Below are 26,983 nucleotides of genomic sequence, written 5' to 3' on the forward strand. Positions count from 1 at the left end.
CGTCATGCACAAAAGAGCCTCTCCCCGCGTCCTCCAACTGCAACTCCAACGGCTTGCCCCCCAAGCCCAAGTCCAAGTCCAAGTCCAAGTCCAAGCAATGTCCAAGCCTTCTCTTCCCAAGCCACCCCCCAAGCCTCGCAAGCCCAGGTGGAACTCGTCGTCCTCGGCCCCGCTGACCGTCCACTCCATATGTCGTCAACTTAAACAATATCAAACAAGCACAGTAAGAGTAAGCCATTTGTAAGGTAGTAAGTCGGTACGTATCTAACTCCGAAGTGCTGTGTTGCTGGCATACTGTACCTCCCCTACGTACCCCCCGCCACACCCGTTGCGTGAAAGAAAAGCCCTGGCCCCGCCATCGTTTCAATATGATAGCGTCACTAAGAACTTTCTATGGACCCTTCTGCCTCTCTCTACGCGGCACCCCTCCTCACCTTCCTCGCGTCCGAAGGATGGCGGATGGCGGATGACGGATCGTGATACAACAGTAGCCAGCCAAGCTAGCCTGCCCACCTGCTGCTCAGCTTCTGCCCGCCGCCGGCCACCAGCAGGAACACATGTGTGTCGTGCATGTTCGCGAGGCGCTCTCCTATCTCAAGTAACAATCCACATACATGTACATGGGCTTCGAGCAAGGGGGGGGGGAGGGGAGGGAGGGTGCTCCCCGCGCCACAGTTGTCAAGATGTAAACGGTCCGATCTTCCCCCCAGCGATGGCGATGGGCGACGGCGATGCCAGTCCTCCAATGAGTATGCCCGAGTGCGGCTCGATTGGCGCCCAATACGATGATACGATACAGGTGTCTGGGGGCTATCTGTCTTGAAAATAGGTGCGCCGCTGTGAGTGAGGTGATCCTGCTTGTGCTCGTGGGGCATGATATGATACATACGAATGTACGCTTCCCCGACCGAGTAATAGATTGTACTGTATATTAATTCGAGAGCCGTGGCGTGTCGTGCATGATTGGTATTCTGGAATCCGCGGGAGGCGAACGCAAAGGGGATCCAAGACTTAAAAAAAAATGGATACGATCTGCTACCCCGGATTGTCCTTCTCCAGTCTTTCAAGAGCCCCTCCTCCGCATCGCTCCGCTGCAATAGCACCGTCCTTATAAGATGGTATAAATGAAAAATCACAGATGGGACATGCAGGTGCCGGAGCGAGTGTGGAGGTCGGATGCCGTCTCGCCAGGAACCGCAACGATCTGATCGAGGGGTTTGGGATCGTCGCCATGCTGTCAAGGAGATCGTCGTGAAACGCCAAAACGGGACGATATACGTCGACTGGTTGGATCAGAGGCCATCACAGAGTAAAGCCCCCCTGGTGGAGGTGCCACTTGCGGGGCCTTCCCTCCCCCGCCCCAAGTTCGCTGTCAGGTGGCAGGGCAAGGCCTTTCAGGTTCAGGGTGAGCGTTGACGATATGACGGCAGTGATCGCGCCTCGCGAGGTCGCGACTAGGCATTTCGGCCCCCCTCATGCACCTCTCGTAAACCGAAAAGGACCACCAATATGGACTGTGATATCGTGGATCCGGATGCCGCCTCCATGCGATGCTTATGATGCCCGATAATGTGACTCTAGAGAGAGATCAATCTGATACCAGGCGTTCCTGGAATTTAAAGGTGCATATCGACCTGGAGACACTCGAGAGATCGCCGAATCAGCTGGTCGACAGCCTCTTGGGCAACCCTTTCCCCAGGAACCATCATTGTATATGACGGAAGCGGAACCCCTTTACTCCATGTTGGGGCCGGGGTCGATCATGGAGAAACGCTCCCGACCTCCCGCACGCCGAATGTTTGCCACGACAGTTAGACGACGAGCGTTATTCAGGTGATCATATACTATTGCGGGAAACTCAAATTCAAATTCTTGTCAAGGGCACTGCGCTGGTGGGAAAACTCGAATCGGAGGCCCGTCAGAGTCGGTCAGGCTCAGGAAAAGGAGTTTCGGGGCAGCGGCAGCGGCAACGGCGTGATGGAATGAATTGATAGATAGATTGCTCTGCAACCCCGGTCGATGAGATGGGACGGCTCACGGGCGGACTTATGCTCCCCAGAGACAAGAATAAACCATAGACCTTCATTTCTTGAAAATATGACCTGTGACTGACATGTCAGATCAATATCATGTCATATCTTGCTCTGGTGCCTCGCTATCACATCGGCAGGATTCTCGGGAGGACTTCACGTGTAGTGGTGTTGTCCAGCATAACATAACTGGGGCGATTGCGGCGGCGGCGTAACGGCAGTGGGGGATCGGGGATAACCGCAAAGGTCAAGCTCAAGGGCAGCATGTGCCTGGCTGCTGGCAAGCCTCCTCCGCTCTCCGTCGAATCCTGGGCTTCTTGGACTTCTTGGACTCCTTGGACTCCTTACTCATTAGAACTCCTGCTGGCTCTCGGGGCTATGGTTCATGAATGCTAGGGCTAGGGCTTGGGCTTCGGCGGGGAAACACGAGCTGGTTTGTACTGCTTATGCTGTGGTGCTCCCATCAGCACCAGCTGTGCAACTCCAACACATGCGTGCTCCCCACAGTCTCTCCGCCCGTGGGTTCCACGGTTCCACCACAGCAGAAGAGCTGAATGAGCTGAGCACACAATGGGGAGGGACCCCGAAGCGCTGCACCGGCGCAGTGGTGACAGTTGTGACACACACAGCAACCGAGGATGGAGGACGGAAATAGAGCGACCCGGGAAACTTGCAAAGATGTCGAACTTGGAATTGCATGCGCTCCAACCCCACGTGATTGCTCCTAACTCCTGCGTCTTGCCGCTTTCATGATGCATAAGTTGTATAGAAGTTATGCTTCCGGCCTCATAAACCTTGTCATCAACGTATCAAAAGCATAAGAGTTACTTCCCATCCCATTGCGCTGCTCCCTTCATCATCAGCGTCGTCGTAACGTCTCACGATACTGGGCTGCGTTGTTCCGTCCGCCTTCAAGTTCAAGCCCATGTCCTCGAGGTGAGGTGGACCCAACTCAAACTCAAACATCTCAAACGCCAACTGCCAACTACCAGCCAACTTCTGACTAACTTATTAAATTCGAATTGCAATAATTCGATCCAAGCCCAGCCCAGCCCAGCCCAGCCCCAGATACCACTACGTACAGAGTAGTCGATACCCTTCCAGATTATAGCGGAGCGATCGAAACAGGAAATCTTCCGAGCTGTCCCACTTCAAGTGCCGAGCGCCAGTTGATGTTCCGTTGCGGCAAACTGCGCCATTGTTCACTCCGGGCCTCGAGCTTGGGTTGCTGGCGCTGACGAGGATCGAAAGGGGCGAGATCCAGCAAATCAACGCCCACGGGGGTTCGGTAAACATTGGAGATTCAAGAATAATCCAGGGGGAACGGGTCAAGTTCGAGACAAAACAGCCACCACTGGCACCGGCACCACTTGTACGAAGTGATCCACCGCGAACGCCACGACGCCAATATCGGCTTCTAGAAGAGGACTAGAAACCGCAACTCACACTATGGCTTGGGAACGACAACAGAATCAGATCCAACTGCCGTCTGAGCGCGGCGCGCCTCGCGTCCGCAATTATTACCAAGAGCGCATCAACGAGATATGATATGCTACTCGTAACGGGATTGAGAAAGGGCACCCCTGGCGAATCGGATTCCAGGGTCATGAGGCATGAGGCATGACATTCTTGATTCTGAGCATCCTGAAGTAAAGTGGAATAATGAAGAGAGTGATGGACGGCCGCCAAGCAGAGCGGTGCACGAACCGATGGTCATGCTGGCATCGACTTCCAACACGAACCGCCCGTTTTGAACGATTGCCACCAAGTGGCGACATAGAAACAGAGATCTTCGCTTTGCGGAGGAGATTGCAGGCTACGGGAGCGCGTTGGTGATACGCCTCTCGTATGGCTGCGGTCGGAGCAAAGTTTGTTGATATTATGACCATAATCGGACCAGGTTTGGTTATTGCGATACCAATTATTAGATGAGATGAACACAAAGTACGTACTCGGTCGGAGCCTGGTGGTGGGTGTATTTGCTGCCTGGGGCCTTTCAGATCGGAGATGACGAATATTCGATTCATGCGAACCGTTTCCGGCCTGAGGCCACGAAGCCCATTCGTCCGAGCCTGTGGCCTGAGTCATGAGGCAGCGGGAAACAACGCCAAAGCACGTGCGCGAGCATGAGTCGCTCCGCTCTGATTTGTCAATCTCCACTCCAAGAAGTACCTAGGTACAAATACAGACGAATTCAGCAATAATATTGCATCAGCTCAACTTCGTACCATTCACAACAGCTAAAATGTCTTAAGTCCGAAAGCTATGAAAGCTTATAAAGATAAATCCGCAAGCGCATTCCTCACTTGGCAACCCATATTCATGACGTAACCCTGCCCTCAGCATTTAACTAATTAGAAGCTTCTAGTGAGCTATAAATTATCGTTCGAGGTAGTATAAGTAAAGAAGCAAGCTCTTTCTTATAATCGTCACACTATTTTCGATTACCGTCTAATTATCCGTGTTTTTGTACAATCAAAATGGTTACCACATCTATCCCAACAACCACTAAGTCCTGGACTGTTCTGGGTACAGATGGCTTCGATAGTTTGAAGTTTAGCAAGGACACTCCTCTTCCAGCTGTCTCCGATTACGAGGTCCTGGTTAAGTTCCACGCGGCTTCATTGAACTACCGCGATCTGATTATCCCAAAGGGTAAGGAAGCACTCTCAACATCTTGGGCTCCATTCCGGAAGCTTTGAACACTCAATTGAGACAATCCAAACCCCCATTAACAATTCCTCAAGGCTAACAATACTCAGGGCAATACCCCTTCGCACAAAAGCCAGGAATCGTCCCTGGTTCCGATGGAGCCGGAGAAGTGGTTGCAGTCGGCAACAAAGTCACACTCTTTAAGCCCGGGGCCAAAGTTGTCACGCTCTTCAACCAAGGCCATCTAGGCGGCTCTCTGAATCCGCAGACCTCTGCTACCGGTCTAGGAGGTGTGATCGACGGTACGCTAAGACAATATGGAACATTCAACGAAAACGGGCTGGTTGATATGCCGGCAAGTTTGAACTGGCAGGAAGCATCAACACTTTCTTGCGCGGCTCTCACAGCATGGAACGCCCTCTACGGCCTCAATAAACTCCAGCCCGGCCAGACTGTCCTTACTCAGGGAACAGGCGGCGTTAGCATTTTTGCCGCACAATTTGCGATAGCGGCAGGGGCAACGGTGATCTCCACCACATCATCCGCTGAGAAGGGAGAGCTACTGAAAAAGCTGGGTGTTGACCATGTCATCAACTACAACGAGACCCCAGACTGGGGCGCCAAGGCAAAGGAGTTGACACCAAAGGGCGAGGGCGTGGATCATATTGTTGAAGTTGGCGGACCGACAACTATGGAACAGAGTTTGAACGCAATTAAGATCGATGGAACCATCACAATTATTGGGTTCTTGGGGGGAGTGCAGGGCGAGAAACAACCCGGTTTCCTAGATGCGCTGGTTCGCATGTGTACTGTCCGGGGTGTTTTGGTTGGCAACCGGGTGCAGTTTGAGGAGATGGTAGGTCTCGATTTCCCTTATTGGGTGGAATCTTGTGCTAATCACATATATGGCAGAACCGTGCAATTGAAGCAAATAAGATTAAGCCTGTTGTTGACCCGAAGGTCTTCTCACTTGAAGATGCTAAATCGTAAGTTTAACAAACATGCTTCGCAGTTCTCAATTTCTGAGTAGACACTAACATATACAATTATAGGGCGTACCAATATATGTGGGATAGAAAGCACTTTGGAAAGTTGACTATCAAGATCGAGTAAATGGCATGAACAACATATCAAGACTTAGCGATTAAATATCAAGGAATTAATGAATTTCATTTCATTTTCATATTTTTTATATTCCTCCCTCGCCCCAAGAATTCCTCACTTCTTTTGACATATTGCCAACCAAGCCATTCTCCAATTTCGATCATTGGCCCCCCTTAACAACCCTCCATCTTAACCTCACCACGTAACATATTGGGCCCTTATTCTCAGCTTTCAACCTCGTGCGCTCTTCACAGCCCTTATTCGGTGGGCTAACAACCTTACACTTTCCCCTCAGACCACAATAAGGGCAATGCCCGCTCCAATTACACATCGGGCCTTGCCACGTGCTTACCTCCTCCCTCAACCCCTCAGCGCTCAACACAGTACCATTCTTATAAGGAAACCTCCAAGTCTTAGCCTTCTCCACAATAGCCATCAACTCATCCTTCTTATCATCACTAGTCTCCAACTCCATCACCAGCTCCTTCAAACTCCCAAGTCTCGCAAATGCACTTCCCCATGCTTTAGAATCCCAAGGGATCTGCTTTCCTTCTTTCTCATCCTTCCAATCCTTCATCATCTGCGCATTATCACTATGACGTCTTTGCGGAATGATCCCCAGTGGGGTATTACTCTCATTCCACCACCAATCGCCCCTCCTAATCGTAATAGTCATCCTCTCCATGCCCTGTAAACATTCCTGGGCACACAGTCTGGGAAAGCTATTCTCCAGCCAGAAAAGCTGCGTAAAAAGATGAATCTCCTTGATAGATTTCATCTGCCACTCCGTGAAGCGGCGGAAATAGTACCTCTCGTTTTCATCGCCGACTAAGACGGTCGGGGAGCGTCCATGCCAGAATACATGCTCCTTGTGCGTGGCTGGGAGGTGGTAGGTCTCTTTGTAGATGCGTCGGCACGTGAGGAGAAATGAGATGGATATGCTGCGTTTGCCGGTGTAGCCTGGACGAGTGTAGGCTGTGTCTACGGGGTAGATTGATTCTGCGTCGGTTCTGGTATACTCCGTGAGCGCGTAATCGAAGATTGCATCCCGGATTTCAGGCGGGATGAGCCCTGAGAAGAAGGGGGAGCTGGTTTGTGGGTTGATGACGAGGAAGCGCTCGTGGATTGGGATGGGGAGCATAAGGTCCGTTGACAGAGGGGCTGGTTCGCTGGATGACATGGTTTGATATGGGGACTTCGACATAGTGGGGTGGAGTTATTGGTGAAGATATTCCCTGAGATTTGAGATTGATCCTTTTTTGATAGTTCGTGATATAATGTATCACGCGCACGATGTGAAAGGCACAACAAATGTACCTATGTTTAGGAGACTAGGTGAGGAACGAGAATATCAATATCAGAAATCACTGCAGACAAACAAGCCAAAGAGCATAATAATAGAAAAAGAGATGGTTGATGAAGGCCTCTTTTGAAGACGTACGCCTCGCTCTGACTCGAATGTCCAGATTGGATTGACTTCAATTGATTGGATTGGAACGCCGCCGAGTTTCAACATCGCATCAGGCAACGCCTGCAGCCTACGCTGCCTGCTGCCGCACGAGCCTCGCCTTACGACTTGTGAGGCTTGGTCTGCCCTCTGCGATGGTATCTTGTTTATTATGCCTTCGAATATAGTACAGGTAGCAACTCTCTGGGGTATGCTGTAGGAACCACAAGTTTGTCGGACGTTGTAAGAGCTACGACGTCGATCCCAGGCAACCGATTGGATTTGTACGACCAACGCTTCCAGATACGCTAATGGATCGCCAGCGAAGTTTAACTTCTTAATTTGTACGTGTCTAGGAAATTCAGGCTGTGTGGATTCGCTCCGACTTTTATTATAAGGACTATGTGCGGACAGGGACCAGCGACACGAATATTTTGGAAAGGTTCCTAGCAACGACGCGATGTTTTAACAAAAGTAGCCGGTATTGGAAAGAAGTCAATTCTTGATATTACTTTTGAGGGTAGTCCGGAGTTCTGCCATTTCAGAACTGTTAAAGAGTTTTAGGACTTCTTCGCTGCTAAATTCAATGCCTATTTGGGGGTTGGGAATCCTTGATTGGCATCAGTCTGGCTGGTATCTAGCATACCGGGGGGGATTGTAACGCGGTTTATTGTGTAGATATGGATGGCATATGAATGGTTTAGGGGTTTAATACGGTTGACTGGTTATATGTGCGGGAAATGGCTGAAATGTCTCTCAAACCAATGTAGACGTCTATTGTGTCGTTCAGCACTGGAGTGAGGCCAGTGTGAACCGTGATGGCGGGATGGCGGGATGTTGTGCTTGGTTGAGGTTCTACCACCCCTCACCGCCTATTTCGCTGCTTGTGCTGAAGCTCCAGAACCCCACCTCGACTTCTACTTATATGCCATTTGATATTTAAATACAACACGATTCAACAACCTCTGCTCTTCTTATCTTTTGCAAATTACAGCGGCGTAATGGAACACAGCAAATCATCCGCAGAAGCCCTCATCCCCTCCTTCAAATTCGAGCGCGTTCTCAATCAAGGTACTATATTCCCCCGCCAAACCCACCAACCCCAAACACAAATACTAACCAAGTTACAGACCAAGCAGGACGCCGAATAGCCCTCCATGGCAACATCAACTCCCAACCCGCAATCCTAATCCTAGAGCGAGCACCGTTCCCCAACTCGCCCTCCTACCTCTCAACCCTCCCGTCCACCTTATCAACCCTCGAAAACCTAGGCGCAAACGACATATACTTCTGGTACCTAGCCTTGTCTCCGGGACACGGCCCCTCCAATTCCCAACAACCACCACCACCTACCAAAACATCGACGTCCGAAGAAGGACTCTCAGACCTAAAGATAAACCTAATATACCCCTGCACCGCCCAACATATCAAGAAGTACTCCGCGCAGGGTGTGCGACTAGTGCGTGAAACACCAGCTATCTACCTCTCGAAAATAAAACCATACATAGAAAGTAAACGTGCAGATGGGCGGCTAAACTGGGTCTACAACATCATAGAAGGCAAGACCGAAGCGGAAGATGTCATATACCGGACACCCCTCGGATCCGCTGGCGATGAAGGGTTTCTTTTGCTGCCGGATCTGAATTGGGACCGCAAGACCATGGCGAGTTTGCATTTGCTAGCATTGGTGGAGAGGAGGGATATCTGGAGCTTGAGGGATTTGAGGAAGAGCCATGTTAAATGGTTGAGGGAGATGAGGGAGAAGTTGCTGGACGCAACGGTGAAGTGCTATGCGGAGAAGGGGATCGAGAAGGATCAGCTGAAGCTATACGTGCACTACCAGCCTACGTACTACCATTTCCATATACATATTGTGCATGTGGCGCTGGAGGCCGGCGCGACGCAGGCCACGGGCAAGGCGGTGGGGTTGGAGAACATTGTGGAGACGCTGGAGCATATGCAAGGTGATGAGGACGCTGGGATGGAGAGCTTAGAAATGCATTATACAGTTGGGGAAGCTAGTGAGCTATGGACGGAGGTTTTTGAGCCTCTGAAGAAGAGCGATATAGCTTCTCAATCGCAATGACGAGGTCGTTGACTCCTGCTCCGTTGGGACATTCTGACCAGTCCCCCCCGTCTCGAATACAGTAGATTTTCTCGTCCAGTCGAACTGTGCATGATTTCGTGACGCCGGCCTATTGACATAAATATTAGCATTGTTGCTCGCATACTTTCCAAATAGCAGCTTATACAGCAACGGAAATAGAGCAGTAGACATACCTCAATACTCCTCCTCACACTATCTCTCAACATCCCCACCCCGAAACCCCCATCGTCCTTCACGGCACACTCATTCAACTTGTTAAAATCAATCCCATGCTCTAATGCACAATCCTGCACTAAGCTTTTCTGTGGGATATCCTTGTAATCTCTCGTCAGGCACATAGTGAAGCCTAGGTATGTTTTCGGGTCTGGGTAGAGCGAGGCAGCGCATAGCTCGATGATATTCCCCAAGCATTCTGCGGGCCCATGCATGCAATCCACGCCATCGTTGTCGGTAGGTGTCCCAATGTAGGAGAGAGTAAATGTGACTTTGTCGACTACGCGTTGCATGGTAGGGAGGACGAGCATTTTGAGGCAGTCCTGGTGAAAATGGTTAGTGTTTGTACGCATGAAGTGTGTTACCTGAGGTTTGGATATGACATATGTAGCTCGGGGCTAATATAACTTCTCTTCTCCTGCTAACGAGCTGGGAAAGCTAACCTGTGCATCTGGGCATTTGCTCATTATATGTGCCTCAAGCGGAACACGGGGGCGATCGATATCAGTCGAGACATGCTGCGAACTTGAGCTACCCAACCTCGCACCATGTTTTCCACAGGGGCGGAAAAGCTTTGGTGCCTTTGACCCGAGGGATATGAGGAGGTAAATGAGGGCGACAATGAGAAATCCAGAGGTCCAGGTACGGTATCGGTTTCGCGGTGGCATAGTCGCATCGCTGTCGCTATGTAATTCTTGATATTCTTGATCGTGCCCGCCCTTCTCAAGGCTGAAGTCTACGTCGCGCATCTTTGTATCGCTCGGAGACATCATAGAGATATCGCAGGCGAAAGGAACATGGGGAGTTGTTGTTCCCTCTGTAGGTAGTTGGTGATGTTCAACGATGTGCAGCGCGGTATGGGTTGTCTCACTTGTCAAATGACGCGCTGAAGGCATCGGAACGCTGATCGCTCCTTTCTCTCTTCACATCCCAGCCTCAGCTGTATCACATTCACACTACTTAGGTAACCTAAGAACTGTAAACTAAAGCTGCACTGCACGCCCACTGCAGGCACAAACAAACCACCAAATCAGATCAATTCAGATCAAACCGACACTCGTTGCGACCTACATTTACTTGTTGAGCTGAGAGACAAACAGCACAGACATTCTCCCGCAACACACCGTGCCAAACGAGGCGCGTGCCAAACGAGGCTGCACCATAGCATACCATCGCTTGTAATGCAGCTGTCTCCTTTTGTCTCACTACAATGGTTTCGACAGAGCAGCCTCTGGATGCTTTCTTAAGCCCTCTGGATGTTGACGCCGCAAAGATCCATAAACTGGCCAAAAGCCTAGCTTCCACCTTCACAAGGCTTGCTAAAGAATCCAAGAACCAGTTTTTGTCTACGCCGATCTCGGAGGAGGTTTTGAGGTTCGAGGGGGATGTTGACGGCCAGTAAGTCACGCCCAGGGGCAATTCTCCCTATGTACTGTACATAGGTACCTTGTATTTGTGTTTTAGTCATGTGATCCCGTTCCCGTTTTATGTCTCAGGAGGAGACGTAATTGGCAATAAGGGGTAGTGATAGTTTGCGTTTATGTGTACTTATGTATAAGTATCTTTGTGCTGACAATCTCAAAAGGTACCTGGCGATTGACATGTGAGTAGCCACGAGGCCCGTCTTTAGCCATCTCCATCTCCATCTCCATGTCACAACCTAACCTTGACCTAGTGGAGGAACCAACCTTAGAGTGGGCTTTATAGAGTTATTGAGCCTTCCACATCCCCAGTCAGAAGCTTCAGACTTGAACGGAAAAGCTTCTACAGATGCTGGGTCTAACCCTCAGCCAAGTGTCCAGAGACACTTGGAAAAGTCATGGCCGATAGGAGAGCAGCTAAAGAATAACAAAGCTGAAGATTTATTTGCGTGGATCGGGACGTGTATAGCGGAGATTGTGCGTGAAGGATGCCGAATATGGGATGGAAAATTACCAGACCAGATTCCCCTTGGAGTTACATTCTCGTTCCCCATGATGTAGGTGCTCTCCCATGGGTAATTTAACATATACTTATATTTATTCTAGCCAACACACGCTATCTAAAGCTACGCTTATGTCAATGGGAAAGGGGTTTGCCATTACCTCCAACCTTGACCTAGGCAAACTGCTCTTAGAAGGCTACGAAAGCGTTCGAGACCCATCGTTACCCCGAATCAGGATCACCGCCATAGTGAATGATGCTGTAGCAACACTCGTCTCCTTCGCCTACCAATTCCGCAGCAATGCCCGCCGCAAAGCAGCAATGGCTGTAATTGTAGGCACAGGATGCAATGCCACCATTCCCCTCGCTCTTAACAAACTACATCCTAGCAAGAGACCCACGGATCTCAAAGTCCTGGACGATAGGGCCCCTTCAGAGGACCTCAAAATTACGGTCAACACAGAATGGTCTATCAACGGAACCGCAGTCCCACTCAAAGAACTAAACTTCATTACATACTGGGACACGATCCTCGACTCTCAAGGCGAAGTCCCCGGGTTTCAGCCCTTCGAATACATGACCGCAGGCCGCTATCTCGGTGAACTCGGACGTCTCATAATCCTAGACTACTTCACAAATCACTTGCACATCCCCATCTCCTCTCTCCCCGCTAAACTCCTCATAAGACACGGCATAACCACCACATTCCTGGGGAATCTCGGCCCTCACCTAAGCAACATCGAGCCCTCCATGCTTAGACAATTAGAATCCGAATTGCCCAGTCAGGATGGCGAGGGTGCATGGCAATGGACGCAAGAAGCCGCCGAAATAGTCTTCAAAATCAGCAAGGCGATACAAGTCCGCGCCGCAGGCATGGCAGCCGCAGCTATTATCGGGTTGTTAGCTTGTGCCGATGAAGTGGACTTTACGTGTTTGCCAGTGCACTCCCCACGTCAAAATGGTAATACTGCACCTATGCCTATTTCACCAGCGAACCAGGTGGAAGAATTGATGGTGGGATATACAGGGGGCTGTATTGTGCATTTCCAGGATTACCTAGAGGATTGTCAGCGCTTCCTGGACGTTATTATGGATGTGGAGTTTGCAGGTTCTAAGGTGCCGAGGGTACTCTTGACGCCTTGTCATGATGGGGGGATTATTGGCGCCGGCATTTTAGCAGGGACTGTCATGGGTATTATGAATGATACGTCAACATGAGAATTTATGACTCCATGGATTTTGAGTCACTATGAGAGGTAGCGAACTCAAAGTTTGGGAGCTCGGGGAGTTGACGTAAGGTCGACTTTATGGGCACCATTATTAGTAGTTGGCACTGGAGATAGAATTCAAGTGCTAGTTAGCGGCCAATAGAGAAGGCCAACCAGCCCAGGGTAGAAAAATCAACTGGACATAGGTGTATTGAGTCCCAATACCGATACATTTCGCCAGATTCACTATGCAATAGCCGTTCTAACCACTGTGAAGACGATATTAATCTTACAACAAAGCCCTCCTTAGAACTCAGTAATCTACCCCACCACACTCAAACCATCTAACTCCTCCTTCCTCGCTTTATATAAATCCTGCGCCTCCCTCTCCCGCTTACTAATGAAAGCCACCTCGTCCCTCAGCGCCTCTAGCCGCCTCTGAATCGCGGCCTCCTCAGAAATCTGCAGGGTCCTAAATGAATCCAACGACCGCGTAGCCTTGCCCAACGCGTCGTCTGCTTCACTGATCTTATTTCTTAAGATCTTGGAGCGGTTTTGGTAGCCGCCTAGGTGCAGCGTGAGTTTCTTCTCAGTTTTGTTGCCCTTTTCGGCGCTGGCGACGATGGAATCTTGGACATTCTGAGGTGATGTTAGTTGGTTGGATTGTAGGGGTTAACACGATGGATTGAGACTTACATCGAATGCTTCGACTAGCATCTGGTGCTCGTCAATTTCGTCGTCACCATAGCCGCCTAGCCCTGGTAGTAGGGAGGAGCTATGAGCGTCTTCCCAGGCTGCTTGGAAGATTTCAGATCCTGCTTCCGATATTTCTTTCGGTACTGCTCGCATGATTTCTAGCTGGGCTTGGGCCAGAGCGTCGTCATCAATAGTATCAAGGACTTGAGGGGTTCCTTTGACTTTTGCACCAGCGAGAGGATACCTGAGCGCATCGTTGGCAATAAGTAGTGCCGCCTCTCGTTCGATAGCAGCTACCACTGGGTCAGAGATATTAGATGCGTTCTTGATGATAGCATCAATATCAACGGCGGAAGCACGAGGTAAGCCCATTTGCATGACCTTAGTCCGTCTTTTGAAGTCCAGCTTCTCCTGCGCTTCCCGCAATTCTCGGTTCCTCCTGTCTCGCAGCTCCGCATCTTCCTCCGAAAGCTCTTCAACGCCAGCGGACTCCTCTTGTTCGTCTGGTAGCTCCAGCTCCCAATCAGTATCCTTGGGCTTCGGCAAGGAAGCAAGCCCTTGCTTCAATCTATGCTTCATGGCCGTTCCTGCTAATTTAATATCTCTGGGGGTCGCGCCAACCAACTGCATGTCGCCATCTGCATTGAGAGCAAAAGGATCGCGAGGTGTGCGCATAGGTGTCGCACCGGGTAGCGCTGGAGGCCTCATTGGTGTCGCTCCGACTCCATTTGTCGCTTGTCGGAAAGGGGTCGCCATAGGATTAGGGGTTTCCATATGCTGCCTCCGGGGTGTTACTCCATCGAAACCAGTGCTTCCCGCCCCTTCATATAAAGGTGTATTCTCCCCACCCAGAAGGGATGACTGTGTTTCCGTCAACGCCCTTATATTCCGAATTTCATTAGCAATATGATCCTCTTGGGCAGGCGCCCGTGGTGTCCGTATAGGAGCCCCACTGTTGATCGTGGAGTAGGTATTGACAAGGCCTCTTGTTGCATCATTCTCACTTGATCTAGCCATGATATTCGCCCTCTCTCCAATCATGCCCATCTTGACAATTTCTTCCAATTCTCCTTCTCCAACTTGTGGCGACGGGAGAACCAATGCCCTCCGCTTACTACTTTGTTCTGCCTCTCGAATCTTCTGTAGCTGGCCTGCCTTCATAGCCGCAGTATAAGACGCCGACGGAGCCTCCTTTTCTCCCTTTCGCCTCTTTCGATCCGGGTCCTCCTCCGGGTCTCCCTTCCGTTTGTTTGCAAGTTGTTGCTTGCGAGGGTCGAACGCTTCTCTTTCCCTTTCATTTCGAACATCCTCTTCTTCTGTATCATAGAATCCAGACGCGGCCTTCTTTTCAAAAGGAATATCCGCGTTATAGTCCATTTGGCCCTTCTTCCGGTTGGTCACCTTGATGTTGATGCCTGCATTTTTGAGCTCACGACGCTTCTGTAAAACCGCCAATCTTCTCGACTCCTCCAACTGACGCTCACGAGCCTTCCGTTTGGCCTTTTTGCCCTGGGTGTTTGCTAGGCGAGCACGAGCCTCGCTCAGCATTTCTTTCTCGTCTTCGTCCAGATCGATCGTATCAGGGCGAGCGGGCTTCGATTCCGGGTCGGGGTCGACCTCACCAGGTCGCAGGCGCCGTACATCGTCCGCAGATGGTGCTTTGGTCTCCCCTCCATCCGGCCCTGCTAAGCTCAGCTCCCCAGCTTCCTTCTGTTCGGCCTCATCAAGCAGCCTTTGGTAACGCTCAAGACACTGGGAAGCGGTCCGCCCAACCATAGGTGCAATCGTGCGCCATTGTGTGGGCATCAACTTGGCAAGATGAAGCAGCTTCTCATCTTCTTCCTTGCTCCACTCAATCTTTCGAATACCCGGGTCGAGCCATTCTGCCCATCGCGCTTTACATTGCTTTGGTGTCTTGCGCGCAAGAAGCGACGAGACTCGCGCCCACTGGTTGAGTCCGTATTTGCTGACCGAGCTCTTAAGCACCTCGTCTTCGATATTCGTCCAGACGCCTCCTTTGACAACAGGCATGGTCGCGGTATTGTTGTTGTTGTTCTGTTTTGCTTCGATGCCGATGATGAAGCTTGACGAATTTCCAGTCGCGAAACCTTTCGGGGCTAGCGCGAGAGTCAGGAGGTAGATCCAGCACGAGCAAGGGTGTGTTCTTATGAGTTGTGTCCCAGCATATCACATGTTATATGCAAACCGCTTATTAGTGTCACACCCTAAACGTTAGCTCTACTCTGTAATGTTATCGTATGGTTTTGTATTCTACAACATTAGAATACCTATGGTCATGAGCATCATCGCCACACGCTCTGTCTACGAGCGCCCGGCCAAGAGTAGTATTTTTATTATCCATTCGAATAGAAATTACAAATATTACTGAGCACTAGGATACCAACACGGGGTGGTCGAAGAACCTTTTGTACTGGCTACCTAATTTCTGTGGATATGCAAATCACATACTCTGACCCCTAATACGTTGGCACTACTCCACGCTGCTGATTCTACCTTTATGAATAAACCAACTCCGTTTCAAACAATTGACGTCAATTTCACTCAATCCTTAGAATTTTCCATAAAGTTTTACCAAACATCAACATTTCAAACGACAACGCTTAAGCAGCTATTTAGATCTACATATGGCTTTCTAGGCATAATTTGCTATATTCCTAGGTGTCTTACCTATACCATATCACAAATGTTGAATACAAATGGCACATCGTCCCTCACCTTTTTTCTAGCCCTCCCTCACATACAAGAAAATGTCGTAAACACGGCAGGCGCAAGATCAGTCACCGTAGCTGTACGAGTAATCTGGGGGCCGACGCCCTGAAGCTCCGAAATCACCAAGCTGCAACCCCCACAGTTCACCAAGGAAATCCTCGTCTCCGTCAATGGGTGGTAGGTTGTGATAAAGCCAGTACCCCCTCCAGTGGCAGCTTTGTATAGTGTGGTTGCACAGGATGGCTTGGGAGCTGCTACTGCAGTGTCTCTTCGTCGAGGACCGCTTGCCAGTGTTGGCCCGCCTTTCCATATTGAAGGCCCGTTATATGCTGTTGGTGTTGCCCATACAGTTGATGTGTCCCAGCGGCAACCTGTGGCACAGGTTTCACATGGCCCAGGAGTCACAACCGTTGGTGTCTCCGAGCATCGAGGGTCTGCTGGAGGGACGCGGACAGTAGTTGTCGTTTCACGAATGCACGCAGGCGCATATCCACAAGTCGACAAGTCCGGGCAGTCTAGAATCTCAATCAGGAAGACATTCTATAAGTGTGGAGAGAGTGGCAGGGCATATATCTTACCTCCGCCGTGCTTTGGTGTGGCAATAGTCTTAGTGTAGCATGTGTGTAAAGGCGGAGTTGTAATAGTCACAGTCGTGAGATGAACAGTAGTGATGTCATGAGGGCGCCCATCATTTGCATCAATCACAGCACCGGCGACACACTGCCTATGTCTCGTAAGCCTAACATATCATACTGGGGCTAGTGCCGAAAATCAAAGTAATAATCAACACTCACGCTGCAAGCAGCAACAGCAGAGCCACGGGATTGAAGAAAGTTGCCATGTCGTAGCGAATAATCCCGAAAACGATATATATGTGAAACGAGAGGTTCGTGGTTGTAATCTGCAACTTTGCCCGGGGTATCGCTGAACGGGTTCCTTTTGGTGCTTCTTGTATGCGCGCGTTTTCCTTTTCCCCGCTACGGTAGAAAGCTTCCTCGCCCAAGACGGGGAGATATTCATCTTGAGGAGAATCTCTTGTGTTAAGGTGACGGAGATGCGGAGGCCGGCCTGCCTCCGCTGGAGGCTTGGACAAAGTGGACACATGTTCTGCTTCTAGATCCAAATTAATTATCTAGGTAGCAACTTCAAGGATCATCGGCCGACATCGAGACCCCTTACATAGTATCGTGGCAATTGGCACCCAGGGGTAGAGATATGTGTGGTTGTACATTTTTAGAACCGAAAGTGCCGTGTATTAAGCAGTCCCTATATATACTCTATTGAGATTTTGCCTGTTTCGACCCTCGTAATTGCATGACAGGGGCTGGCTGGATGTATGCTGGTAATACTACAAGCCAACGACATTGGCTGGCTCCAATTGCCATTGGAACCGAGGAAAATAAAAATACAGAAGAGCCCAAAACCCCCCGCTATCCTTGAAATGCAAACAACCGTCGTTCTATGCAGACGAGGGAAACCAAAGTGTATCCGAACTCCTTTTCCGAATGCTCCGACGGGACGGAACCCTAATCCGAGACACTATTACGCCTTGCTCTACCGATTGGCCGCTTAAAATATACATTCACGAAAAGAAGTACTGGCTGTCCTTGAGTCGCGAGACATCAAACTCCCCCTATATCCATGAGGTTAGATGGCTGGTCTTGCATACAACGGGGAATAAACATACCTTTTTGGGAACAGGAGGAAAAGTCAAAGGAAGCCAGACAGGTATCTGTATGGACCGGGCCCCTCCCCCCTTTGCCAGGTGCTTCTCAAATGTCGACAAAGGATCTTCTGGTGCCTCGGAGGTCCGTCCGACATCCTCATTGTCCTCATCTAGAGCAACATCTGTTTGGGTAGTGCCGGACGACAAATCGCTTTGCTCCTCATCGATAACGGGATCAGTTACTTCACCATCCGAGGCAGTAGCGCGCTGTGACGGCTCTCCAGTGATCCTTCCAATGGCAACCTCATCTAACTCAGGCTCGGGAGCCAGATCTGCCTCTGCAGATAATTCCGCAAAGATGGTTGTAGGCGTCGTCATATTCTTACCTTCCTCAACCTCATTGGGGTCTGATGAATTTATTAGTTTTTGGCGTTTTAGTTCCAGAACTAGCTCCGAAAGTTTGGGGGCTTTTGGCAATTTTGTTTTCCCGGCACGGATTGATGTTGCCCTATCCAGCTTTGCTCTTTCTTTCCGCCATTTAAAAATCTTTTCCCCCACAGGCGAATTTTTGCGGACATGGGCAAGATACATGGAACCCTTATATCGCGCGTTAAATTCAGCCGCCAAGCGTCCGATGACATCTTCACTGTGGATTTTGATAAAAGAATCTCTTAAAATAGTGTTCATTTTCTCGATGTCCGCAGCATGCGTCCAGAATGAGTCGTGGACTGCAGCAAATGAGAGCCCGATTTCATCGCACTTGAGTGCCGAGAGGAGCATGTGTGTCGCGTCTAGAGAGTGGATGAAGTTCGGTGGGAAGCCCTGGAGTTGTTTCCGTTTGCTAACCGGGTGGGTCCGGTGAGGCTGTGAAAGCGAGACGTTTTGCATGTTCGTTGAGACAGTCTTCGACTTGGAGGATCGATACGGTTGTACAACTGGCATGTTCAGAGGAGTGGTCCATATGACTGTGGATTTGAACTGCGCCCAGTCGTCGATTTTGTTCAACGACTTACCCCGAGACTTAGCATCCGGGTCGGACAAGCCTGGCCATTCATGACAGATCCTATCCATCTCCAATTGCGTCAAGGACGTTGATATCCTACTAGCACACTCTCCGAACCAGTATTGAATGTCGTGGGCACCTCGGAACATGTTGCCGAGAGCTGTAAAAATGTTCTTCGCAATGTACGATGATAGCGATAGAGGGTTTACGACAGTCCCGTTTGGGAGGTCAGGATAGGCCGCAACAAGCTGCTTCTTGACCTGATCTCTTGCCCCAATAAAGGTAACGCCGTAAACATTTGTCATGACCGTTTGCTTAACCGTCTTGCGAGTAATTTTTCCATCGAGTACAAGGGCAAATGGGTCTCCTTTGAGCTTATCTCGGGCTACACCCTCCATGACCATGTCGGCAACTGCAGTATAAACATCAGCAGGCCGGTCGCCAGGCTCAAGATTGACTTGTTTGGCGCCCCAAATGTCACCGCCTAAGGCTGCATAATGCTGCAATCCGTTGCAGGTCCCATCTTGGTGAACTGGCAGGTGAGATATGAACCGAGTCGGGTCCGGAGATTCGACGGCGTTTCTCAGTTCTATGCAAACAGCCAGACATTGCCATGGATCTTCCGCCTTCAGCCACCATCTTTTCCCATTCAAAGGATTTAAGGCGGAGTCATATATGTCTCCCATGTGGTCGTCAGCGAAATCTTCACGGTCCTTGAGACTAGCCTTGTCGAATCCGAATACATTAGATAGATGGACCTTGAGCCACCTGAGACCACTTTCGCCAAGCTCTCTTCCTTTGCCGAACCTTAAAAGACCTCTGCAATGATCTGCCCCCATGTGGTTTAGGTAAGGTGGTATGGGATAAGCGCGTCCTCGAAAATCTATATTGTGAGGGAAGTAGAACGACTCGGTTCTTAGTGCTCTCGCGATCTCGAGTTGAAAGTTTTGGAAACATCGCTGCGAGTGTAGACCTGTCCGTTGGTTCTCTATGGCTTTTACTGCTCGCATCCAGCGGCGTCGTATGAGTGGATCTGAGGAAGCCTCCGGCTCCGGTGGTATCTCTAGCTTCGGATTTTCAGGCGAGATGTTGCCAATGGCCTCTCCACTATTCCAGGCCTCCAGCATAACTTCGAAGACTGGCTGGTTGATCCTCCATTCTGTCTTGCCAAGCACATCCAACCCCTCGCACAGTTCAACCATATCGCCTTGTCCGATGGCGGCTTCGGCATAGAACCTTTGATCACTGTCACCTTGCTTAACCCGCATCAACTTCCCCGGATGTACAAGGAATCCACCTTTGTTGAAGAGGGTCCAAGGCTCTGGTTCGACGACCATCGGAAGATGCTTTGCAAGCAGACTGTGAACGGGTTCCCGCTTCAGCCCTTCCACCATGGCTTTGCTGGCGACAACAACGCCAAACTTCTTGCCCATTCTATACTGGAATGCATGTGCAAAGGCAGGTTGAAGCTGCGACATCGGCCGATGGGTTACTGCGTGTTGCACCTCCACAGGAAACATAGCAACTTCAATCAGGGCAGACATTAGAAATGCACCCACTTTCGCCTTTATGGCCAAAGGCCATTGTTTCCAAACGAAGGGTGTCATTTTCTCCTCGTCTTGCTTGCCCTTTCCCATCCATACCTCATTTACCACTGTGCTTGCGAAGCCACCACCCCGATTTCGTGACAACTTCTTTAGATTTTCTATGTCGAGGCGCTCGACGGCTTTTTTTGACCAAACACCCTTTTTGATGTTTTGCTGGATGGCCTCAAAGACGCTTTCATCTTCGGCAGCGCCGGCAAGCTTTAAAATGATGCGAGAGAGAACCAGGCCTCTATCCGCTCCAGCCATGCCCAGTTGGCTCATCGTTGTAAGGATAGTCACAGCAGCGAGTTTATCAGTAGGAAGGATTCGCAGAAACGGCCCGTAGAGACAACGTTCCTCGTCCGCATCGTTCAATACCTCCCCTGCTTCTGCGATTTCGACCCTAGCAATTTCTTCCTCCAAGTATTTCTCCAAACCTAATTGCCAATTCCACATCCTGGCACCTATAGACTTTGACTGCATTGCCGAGTCCATTCCCATCTTTTTCATGGCTGCATCCTCTTCCCTCCAACGTTCGACTGCAGAGCCTACTGCATCTTCCTCAAGCTGTTCTTGAACTTGTCGTCTTTCTTCGGGACTCTTACTAGCCATGCCGAGTCCTTCGCCAGGTTTGGCGGAAAACAATGAAAGTGCCTTTTTTAACGCCTTCAAACCCAGCCCTTTCTGCCCAGTAGGACGGACACCGGGAAGAAGCGCTTCCTTACCCGATGGCTCTGGTGAAACATGACCGGAATCGACAAAATCGTCCTCAAAATCCTCTTCAAATCCTTCGGCCAAGTTGTATTTCGGGCAGATATGATTGATCTGATTCAGTTCCCCCGCAGTCAAGATATTCAATCCCAATACGTCCAACCCTGCTTGGCCCTCAACCATCCCCATGTACCGGTGGACAAGTCTGTTTCTATTTCCGCCGGTCGCATCATCTGGTGATTGGAGTGACGCCTTTAACATGTACGCAACCATTTCAGCATTGTGCGGGATGCCCTTCAGCCTTATTTCGAGCTCGAACCATTTGTGGATGGATTGCCGTGCCGATTCGCTGGGGGAGAGCATTATTTGCTCGACCGAAGCGCGGAGGTATTGATTGTGTAGAGCAACTATCTCGTCCGTATCCGCTTCCACTTTCTGTAATACCCGCCGAAGGATAACCGCTGCGCGCTCAAGCCTCCCAACCTGGAGACAGGCATAATATACCGATAGAACCTCTGATATATCACCCGATATCCCTGATTTATTTGCCCTGATGCGTTGCTCGGAATTTGCTAAACCGTTCTCGTACGGATCCAAGTGATTCGTATACCCCAGATTCGACAAGCCATTAATTCCAATATAGCTGTGGCTACTAGGCTGGCGGTAAATGCCCAACCCCTCAAATGGAATGTCGTCTAATGGCATATTATCAACGGCAGTGGCCATTGTCCGTCTTGGTGGCGCGGCCGCCGCGCTGCTCGAGTTCCTCCGTCTCCTTAACTCGGGCTTTTGCGAAGCAGCATCGGTTGAGATCCATCTTTGCCGTTGCCGGTACGCAGGTATCGTTATGGCATTGCGGACCGGGCACAGCCAGGGAAGACATAGTTGCTCGAGGGAGGCTTGAGCTTGGGTTCGGATTGCTCGAGGATGGATTTTGCGTCGGGCAGCTCGTGCGAGCATCTTCTCTAGTTATTGGTAATGTACAAGGAACGTGAAAGGGAAAGAATCGAGACCCAAATTGCGCAAAATGACGGCATTAATAAATTATAAAAAGGGTAGAAAAAGAGAGTAAGTATTGATACAGAATGACCGTGATGGTCGTGGTCAGGTCGCACTGTGCTGTTCCGGAGGCAGGATGAAGGAGGTTGAGTCGTGAGGCGTCGATAAAAAATTTGGGGCGAAAGTACCAAGTCACGCTAAAGCCGCTGTCCGCCGCGAAAAAACCCCTGAGCCGCAAATTGCTTGGTGATGAGACGCTGCCTTAGGCTGGGGCCGAGGAGCATCGCGTCGCTTTTATCCCATTTTATATCTAAAATTTTGGTTCCTTATACCTCCGATTGTCGTCGACATCAGCATCGACACCTGCATCGGCATCGAAATAGGGTCGGTCCATGCAAATATAATGGTTGTGGGACGGGTTTTGCGTGCAAATGGCTGTGCGAGTTGCCGCACCGCGTTGTTGCGACGTTTTGCCTCTGACCTAGGGCTACCTCTCAGAGTATCACCACAGCGATTACCACTACGGGCTATTCGGTCGCAATCGGAATCAGATAGACGGCTGTTCTCGAGCCAGTCGAACTTCCAAAACCAAAATAGTGGCCGGGGAGACAGCGAGGTGGCCGTTTCCGACGCGGAGATCGAGGCACTGGAATCAATCCAGCCGGAGGAAGTGATCGAGAACGAAAAGGAAGTGGAAGCGGAAGTGGAAGTGTCGTCTGTTCCATGGTATCTTCAAGTCGAGTCGCCCCAACGAGCACCGAAGCCATTGTCCGAACGACAAAGGATACCAGATTTGCCAGAATCGCCGCCTCTTGTCCTACAACCTTTACTCCAACAAATATCAATCGATCTTGGTCTCGATGATCTCACCCTCCTTGATCTTCGGAAACTCGACCCACCACCTGCACTTGGGTCCAACCTGCTGATGATTATCGGCACTACGCGGAGCGAAAAACATCTACATGTATCTGCAGATCGATTATGTCGATGGTTACGAAGCACATACAAGCTACGCCCTAATGCAGATGGACTTTTGGGGAGGAATGAGTTGAAATTGAAACTGAAACGAAAGGCCAAGAAGGCAAAGCTTATGGGGAGTGCCGCAGTCGATAACGTAGATGATGGAATACGGACTGGCTGGGTATGTGTTGACGTGGGTGTTGTCGAAAGTGCAGAAACAGAGCCTGTTTCTGAGCAGTCAGACTTTGTCGGTTTTGGCCGAAAATCAGACGGCACACGCATAGTGGTACAGATGCTTACGGAGGAGAAGAGGAATGAGATGGAGCTGGAAAAGCTTTGGGGAGGCATTCTCGAAAGAGCAAATCGCAAGGAACTAGCTGACCTGGATGAAAACGCGGAGTCTGAATCGATGATAAGCAACGATGTGGCGCCGACAGAGCCCAGCATAGCATTGCCAATACACAGTTCGAATCACATCACCTCGCAGACGGTTTCGGGCACCCGTGGATTTCATACACTTGCACGCAGGCTAGAGATGATGGGGGAACCAACACCCCAACAAGACCCTGTCTTGCTGCACGATCTCTCTAGTGATGCCTTGCGCGCAATCAAGCCAGCAGAGCTTTACGAGTCAGTGAACCAATATATTGAGGCGGGCAACTATGAAATTGCTAGGCTTACATTACACAAGATTAAAGACCACCTCACAGGACTTGAAGGTGACAGATGGAGCAATTTCCTTCTCAACAAGCTCCGTTTGAAGCTCGAAGCTGTCCCCAAGGAACAGGCTCTGGAGTACCTCGGCGCTGGGTCATCAGACTATACTTCGACTCCGTTTCTCTCGTGCTTCTACCGAACGTTATCCGACAGCCCAACTGCGTCGGACGCAAGGGCACTGATCTGGCTGCATTGCTTTGCTCAGTCTCTGGGCCATCCAGGTTATAATTCCTCTGGTCTGATAGACCTGTTTAACCAGCTTCACGCAAGTATGGCGCCGATCCCGACAGAATCCTATGCCCTTCTCCTCGCTGGCGTTCTCCATCGAGATGGACAAAATGGCGATTCTAGCGGCCCTTCGCGTGTTGCCCTTGGTGCCGCTACAAGCATTATTCGAACTATGCATACTCAAGGTCTCAATGTTCTCGATGACCAGGTCCTAGTGAGCTTGCAAGAAGCCGTGTCACCAAATGAGTCTGAAGCGTCACCAGGGGTTCCACTGCATCAAGATGGTGCCGAGACCTTTGACTTGCCCTCGTTCCAGATGTCGCCGGTGCAGCATAGGCTGCACATCCTCATAATGAAATTAGACCTGCAGTGCTTCCAAGACCAGTCAAGAATACGACTGCTGGACCTGTACTGGAGACACCAGCACTGGGTTGAATTTTGGGATATTTGGAGGATGGCTCCTAAACGTGGCAAGGCCCAGTCCCCAGTTCTATATGCCTTCATGCTTGGACGAGTCGCACAGACTGGCAACCAGAAGGGGTGTATGAATGTCCTGCGAACTTGGCTGCCTGAGATGGAACGTGAAGCTCAGCCTGTGGCTCTAGAGGGGCAAGTCGCGCAAGCGGCGATGGCGTGTTTAAAGGTTGTGATGCCCAATATTGAAGAAGCTGCTAGTGATCCAGCGGCGAAGGGGGAGTGGATTTCTTGGTGGCGGAAGTGTATCGTATAGTGTGCGAGGTGGTGGATGATCCAGTTATGTATACTTAGTAGCTAATCTATGTACATGTACGAATATATAAGACATGAGGCAGGGGTATTAATGTAACTTTCGATCACCTCTCAAACATATTGTAGGCTTGCTGCTATCAATCATCTTATTACTGTTGTTATTCATTAGATATTAGATACTGTGGTCTCTATTTCCACCAGCGCTTAAGCAGATATAGTAGGTCATGACACCAGCGCATATCTCCACGACAACACCACGCACCAATCAAAGGCACCACATCACGGTGTGATGAAACCTTGGCGAATACTTTGACTTGGTCAGGTTCGAGGCCTAGAACCTCCGCAACATGGGTTCTACCAAGAGTCCGCACAAGCCGTTAGTTGCAAAGCCCGTATCTCGTATTTCACATATCTTAGATTATATACCTAGACGTATTGATCTGCTATTTCTCTACTCTTTGTAGTTAACTGGACGGGAAAGGAAGGCCAGTCGAAAGTGTCGACGAACAAATGCGACCTTATGTTTAGTAACAAAGTCCTCAACTTATCTCGAGCAGTATCTGCGACTACGGGATCTGCTCCAAATACCTTGCAGCTGGGCATTTTCGATACAATTTAGGTTGTACTTTAGAAATGATATTCGCAGAATTTGGATAGAACGCTTAGGCTACAAAGCTAACGATTACGAGTCATCCCGAATCATATATTAAGTACGTAATCAAGCTTAAATTCAGATCCCCTCATTTTGGCACAAAGTAATTTGTATAGATAGCTATAGTAAGTGGCTTTTGGGCATTTATACGACATCAAAATAGTTATGAATTCTTTTATTTCAGTCACCTGACTATAACACTCATTTGCCTATATATAGCCGGCTTTGATCTTATATTATTAGAGATATTCAATCAATTCGATTACTACTATTCTATACCTAATTGTAACTAATCAAGTTTAGTAGAAAGAACTAGGCATCTAAATACAGAATCGCACATCGTGAAGACAAGTAGCATTATGAAAGGGCATAACCAGAGCTCAGCCTATTTTTAGAGTTAAAAGGTCAAAATCTAGCTCCCCACCCTTCTGTAAGTAATTCAGGATCCAAGTGTAAGCTACGCCTTAACTCAAACTTTGACAGACGACTACTTAAAGCCGCCCAACCCAGCCCTGGAAATCGGCCGAAAAAGAGCTATACTAATTCTACTTCCGAGCCTGCAAGATATTGTTAGCTAGGCTTGAAACGTATTGAATAATACCCTAAGCACAAAGTGTCGTAGATATTATTATACGGCATGTTCACTTTCGTGTAAGAACTGGCCGTAGCTAATATAAGACAGGTGTTTCGACAATAATACCTATTCCGATCTAACTATTAAATACCGCGAAAGATCTTGGAAAGTTCATCGCGTGATTGTTTGCTCTCAATCGAAGGCTTTGCATACAGCGTGTATAGCGGGCTTTAAGGTTATTATTTCAAAAATAATAGCCATCTAGCTCGAAATCTCACTCTTTATAGGAGGCACATACAGGTGTCATTAATCTAGATGACGATGATCCACTCTCTGTCGAAATAATATTGAAATACTTTTATACCGGCAAATATAACGAACCGATTAGCGAGAGCAAAGAACTGCGTCTATAGTTGCAAGTTCAAGTTCTAATATATTTTTAGCCGATAAATATGATATGCCGACTTTGATGGGGCTCGCAGATAAGAGATTCGAATCTACGCTCGACAGGGGGCCTATACTAGAAGAATTCCTATCTACGGTTTCAGATGTCTACACTATGCCAACCAACGCCCTACCGGCCATCGCTGTCGAGTATTCTAGAACAAATTTTCGACACATGATGCAAAGCGCCGGTGCTGAAAATTTGCGGGCTACGCTGCAGGATGTACCGGAGTTCGCTTTCGATGTACTTCAGCTGTTTTCTAACGCTCTACTGAGAGGTTGTTGTTCCTTCTGTGGTCCAAACCAGAGTGCCGAAGCACTCCAGGCGCGCTGTCTCAACTGCGGCAAGGGTGGGATTTCACTGACACCATGATGAGACTTGCATGAGCAAAAGAAATTTAATCAGATTCTAGGAAAACAATCCTTTCACCCACCCAACTAGAGGTCCACTGCCCATTCTTGTGTGTTATCGTTACACACCCTAGCTCGCTACCCTTCCTGCACTATAGTACCCCCTCATTTGCTTCTCAGCCAACTAGTGTTATTAAAGCTAAGAGGCTTAGACTCCTTCTCCTCACAGGCTGATTCAGGCCAGGCCTCACAA

The 26,983-nt window shown here is 49.6% G+C and overlaps 7 protein-coding genes across 7 annotated transcripts; 4 read left to right on the forward strand and 3 right to left on the reverse strand.

The window, feature by feature from the left end:
- Nucleotides 1-4,510: 4,510 nt before the first annotated feature.
- Nucleotides 4,511-5,795, forward strand: BP5553_10055 (alcohol dehydrogenase; the record flags this gene model as incomplete). The annotated part of the gene is made up of 4 exons (XM_032018678.1): nt 4,511-4,685; nt 4,793-5,538; nt 5,595-5,668; nt 5,735-5,795. 4 exons carry the CDS (start codon nt 4,511-4,513, stop codon nt 5,793-5,795), a joined length of 1,056 nt encoding a protein of 351 aa, XP_031865086.1.
- Nucleotides 5,796-5,946: 151 nt separating this feature from the next.
- On the reverse strand, nt 5,947-6,990 carry BP5553_10056 (uncharacterized protein; the record flags this gene model as incomplete). The annotated part of the gene is made up of 1 exon (XM_032018679.1): nt 5,947-6,990. The coding sequence occupies one exon, from the start codon at nt 6,988-6,990 to the stop codon at nt 5,947-5,949; it is 1,044 nt and encodes a 347-aa protein (XP_031865087.1).
- Nucleotides 6,991-8,234: 1,244 nt separating this feature from the next.
- Nucleotides 8,235-9,319, forward strand: BP5553_10057 (uncharacterized protein; the record flags this gene model as incomplete). The annotated part of the gene is made up of 2 exons (XM_032018680.1): nt 8,235-8,304; nt 8,364-9,319. The coding sequence occupies 2 exons, from the start codon at nt 8,235-8,237 to the stop codon at nt 9,317-9,319; spliced, it is 1,026 nt and encodes a 341-aa protein (XP_031865088.1).
- A 1,444-nt stretch (nt 9,320-10,763) lies between these two features.
- BP5553_10058 (Phosphotransferase) lies at nt 10,764-12,694 on the forward strand (the record flags this gene model as incomplete). The annotated part of the gene is made up of 4 exons (XM_032018681.1): nt 10,764-10,951; nt 11,139-11,156; nt 11,229-11,531; nt 11,581-12,694. The coding sequence occupies 4 exons, from the start codon at nt 10,764-10,766 to the stop codon at nt 12,692-12,694; spliced, it is 1,623 nt and encodes a 540-aa protein (XP_031865089.1).
- Nucleotides 12,695-13,005: 311 nt separating this feature from the next.
- Nucleotides 13,006-16,951, reverse strand: BP5553_10059 (Uncharacterized protein; the record flags this gene model as incomplete). Its single annotated transcript, XM_032018682.1, has 5 exons — nt 13,006-13,323; nt 13,381-15,497; nt 16,143-16,625; nt 16,689-16,834; nt 16,905-16,951. 5 exons carry the CDS (start codon nt 16,949-16,951, stop codon nt 13,006-13,008), a joined length of 3,111 nt encoding a protein of 1,036 aa, XP_031865090.1.
- A 741-nt stretch (nt 16,952-17,692) lies between these two features.
- On the reverse strand, nt 17,693-22,036 carry BP5553_10060 (uncharacterized protein; the record flags this gene model as incomplete). The annotated part of the gene is made up of 2 exons (XM_032018683.1): nt 17,693-17,743; nt 17,798-22,036. 2 exons carry the CDS (start codon nt 22,034-22,036, stop codon nt 17,693-17,695), a joined length of 4,290 nt encoding a protein of 1,429 aa, XP_031865091.1.
- Nucleotides 22,037-22,478: 442 nt separating this feature from the next.
- BP5553_10061 (uncharacterized protein) lies at nt 22,479-24,710 on the forward strand (the record flags this gene model as incomplete). Its single annotated transcript, XM_032018684.1, has 1 exon — nt 22,479-24,710. The coding sequence occupies one exon, from the start codon at nt 22,479-22,481 to the stop codon at nt 24,708-24,710; it is 2,232 nt and encodes a 743-aa protein (XP_031865092.1).
- Nucleotides 24,711-26,983: the final 2,273 nt, after the last annotated feature.

The sequence above is a fragment of the Venustampulla echinocandica genome (genome assembly GCF_003357145.1).
Source record: "Venustampulla echinocandica strain BP 5553 chromosome Unknown scaffold_13, whole genome shotgun sequence".
Taxonomy (NCBI): domain Eukaryota; kingdom Fungi; phylum Ascomycota; class Leotiomycetes; order Helotiales; family Pleuroascaceae; genus Venustampulla; species Venustampulla echinocandica.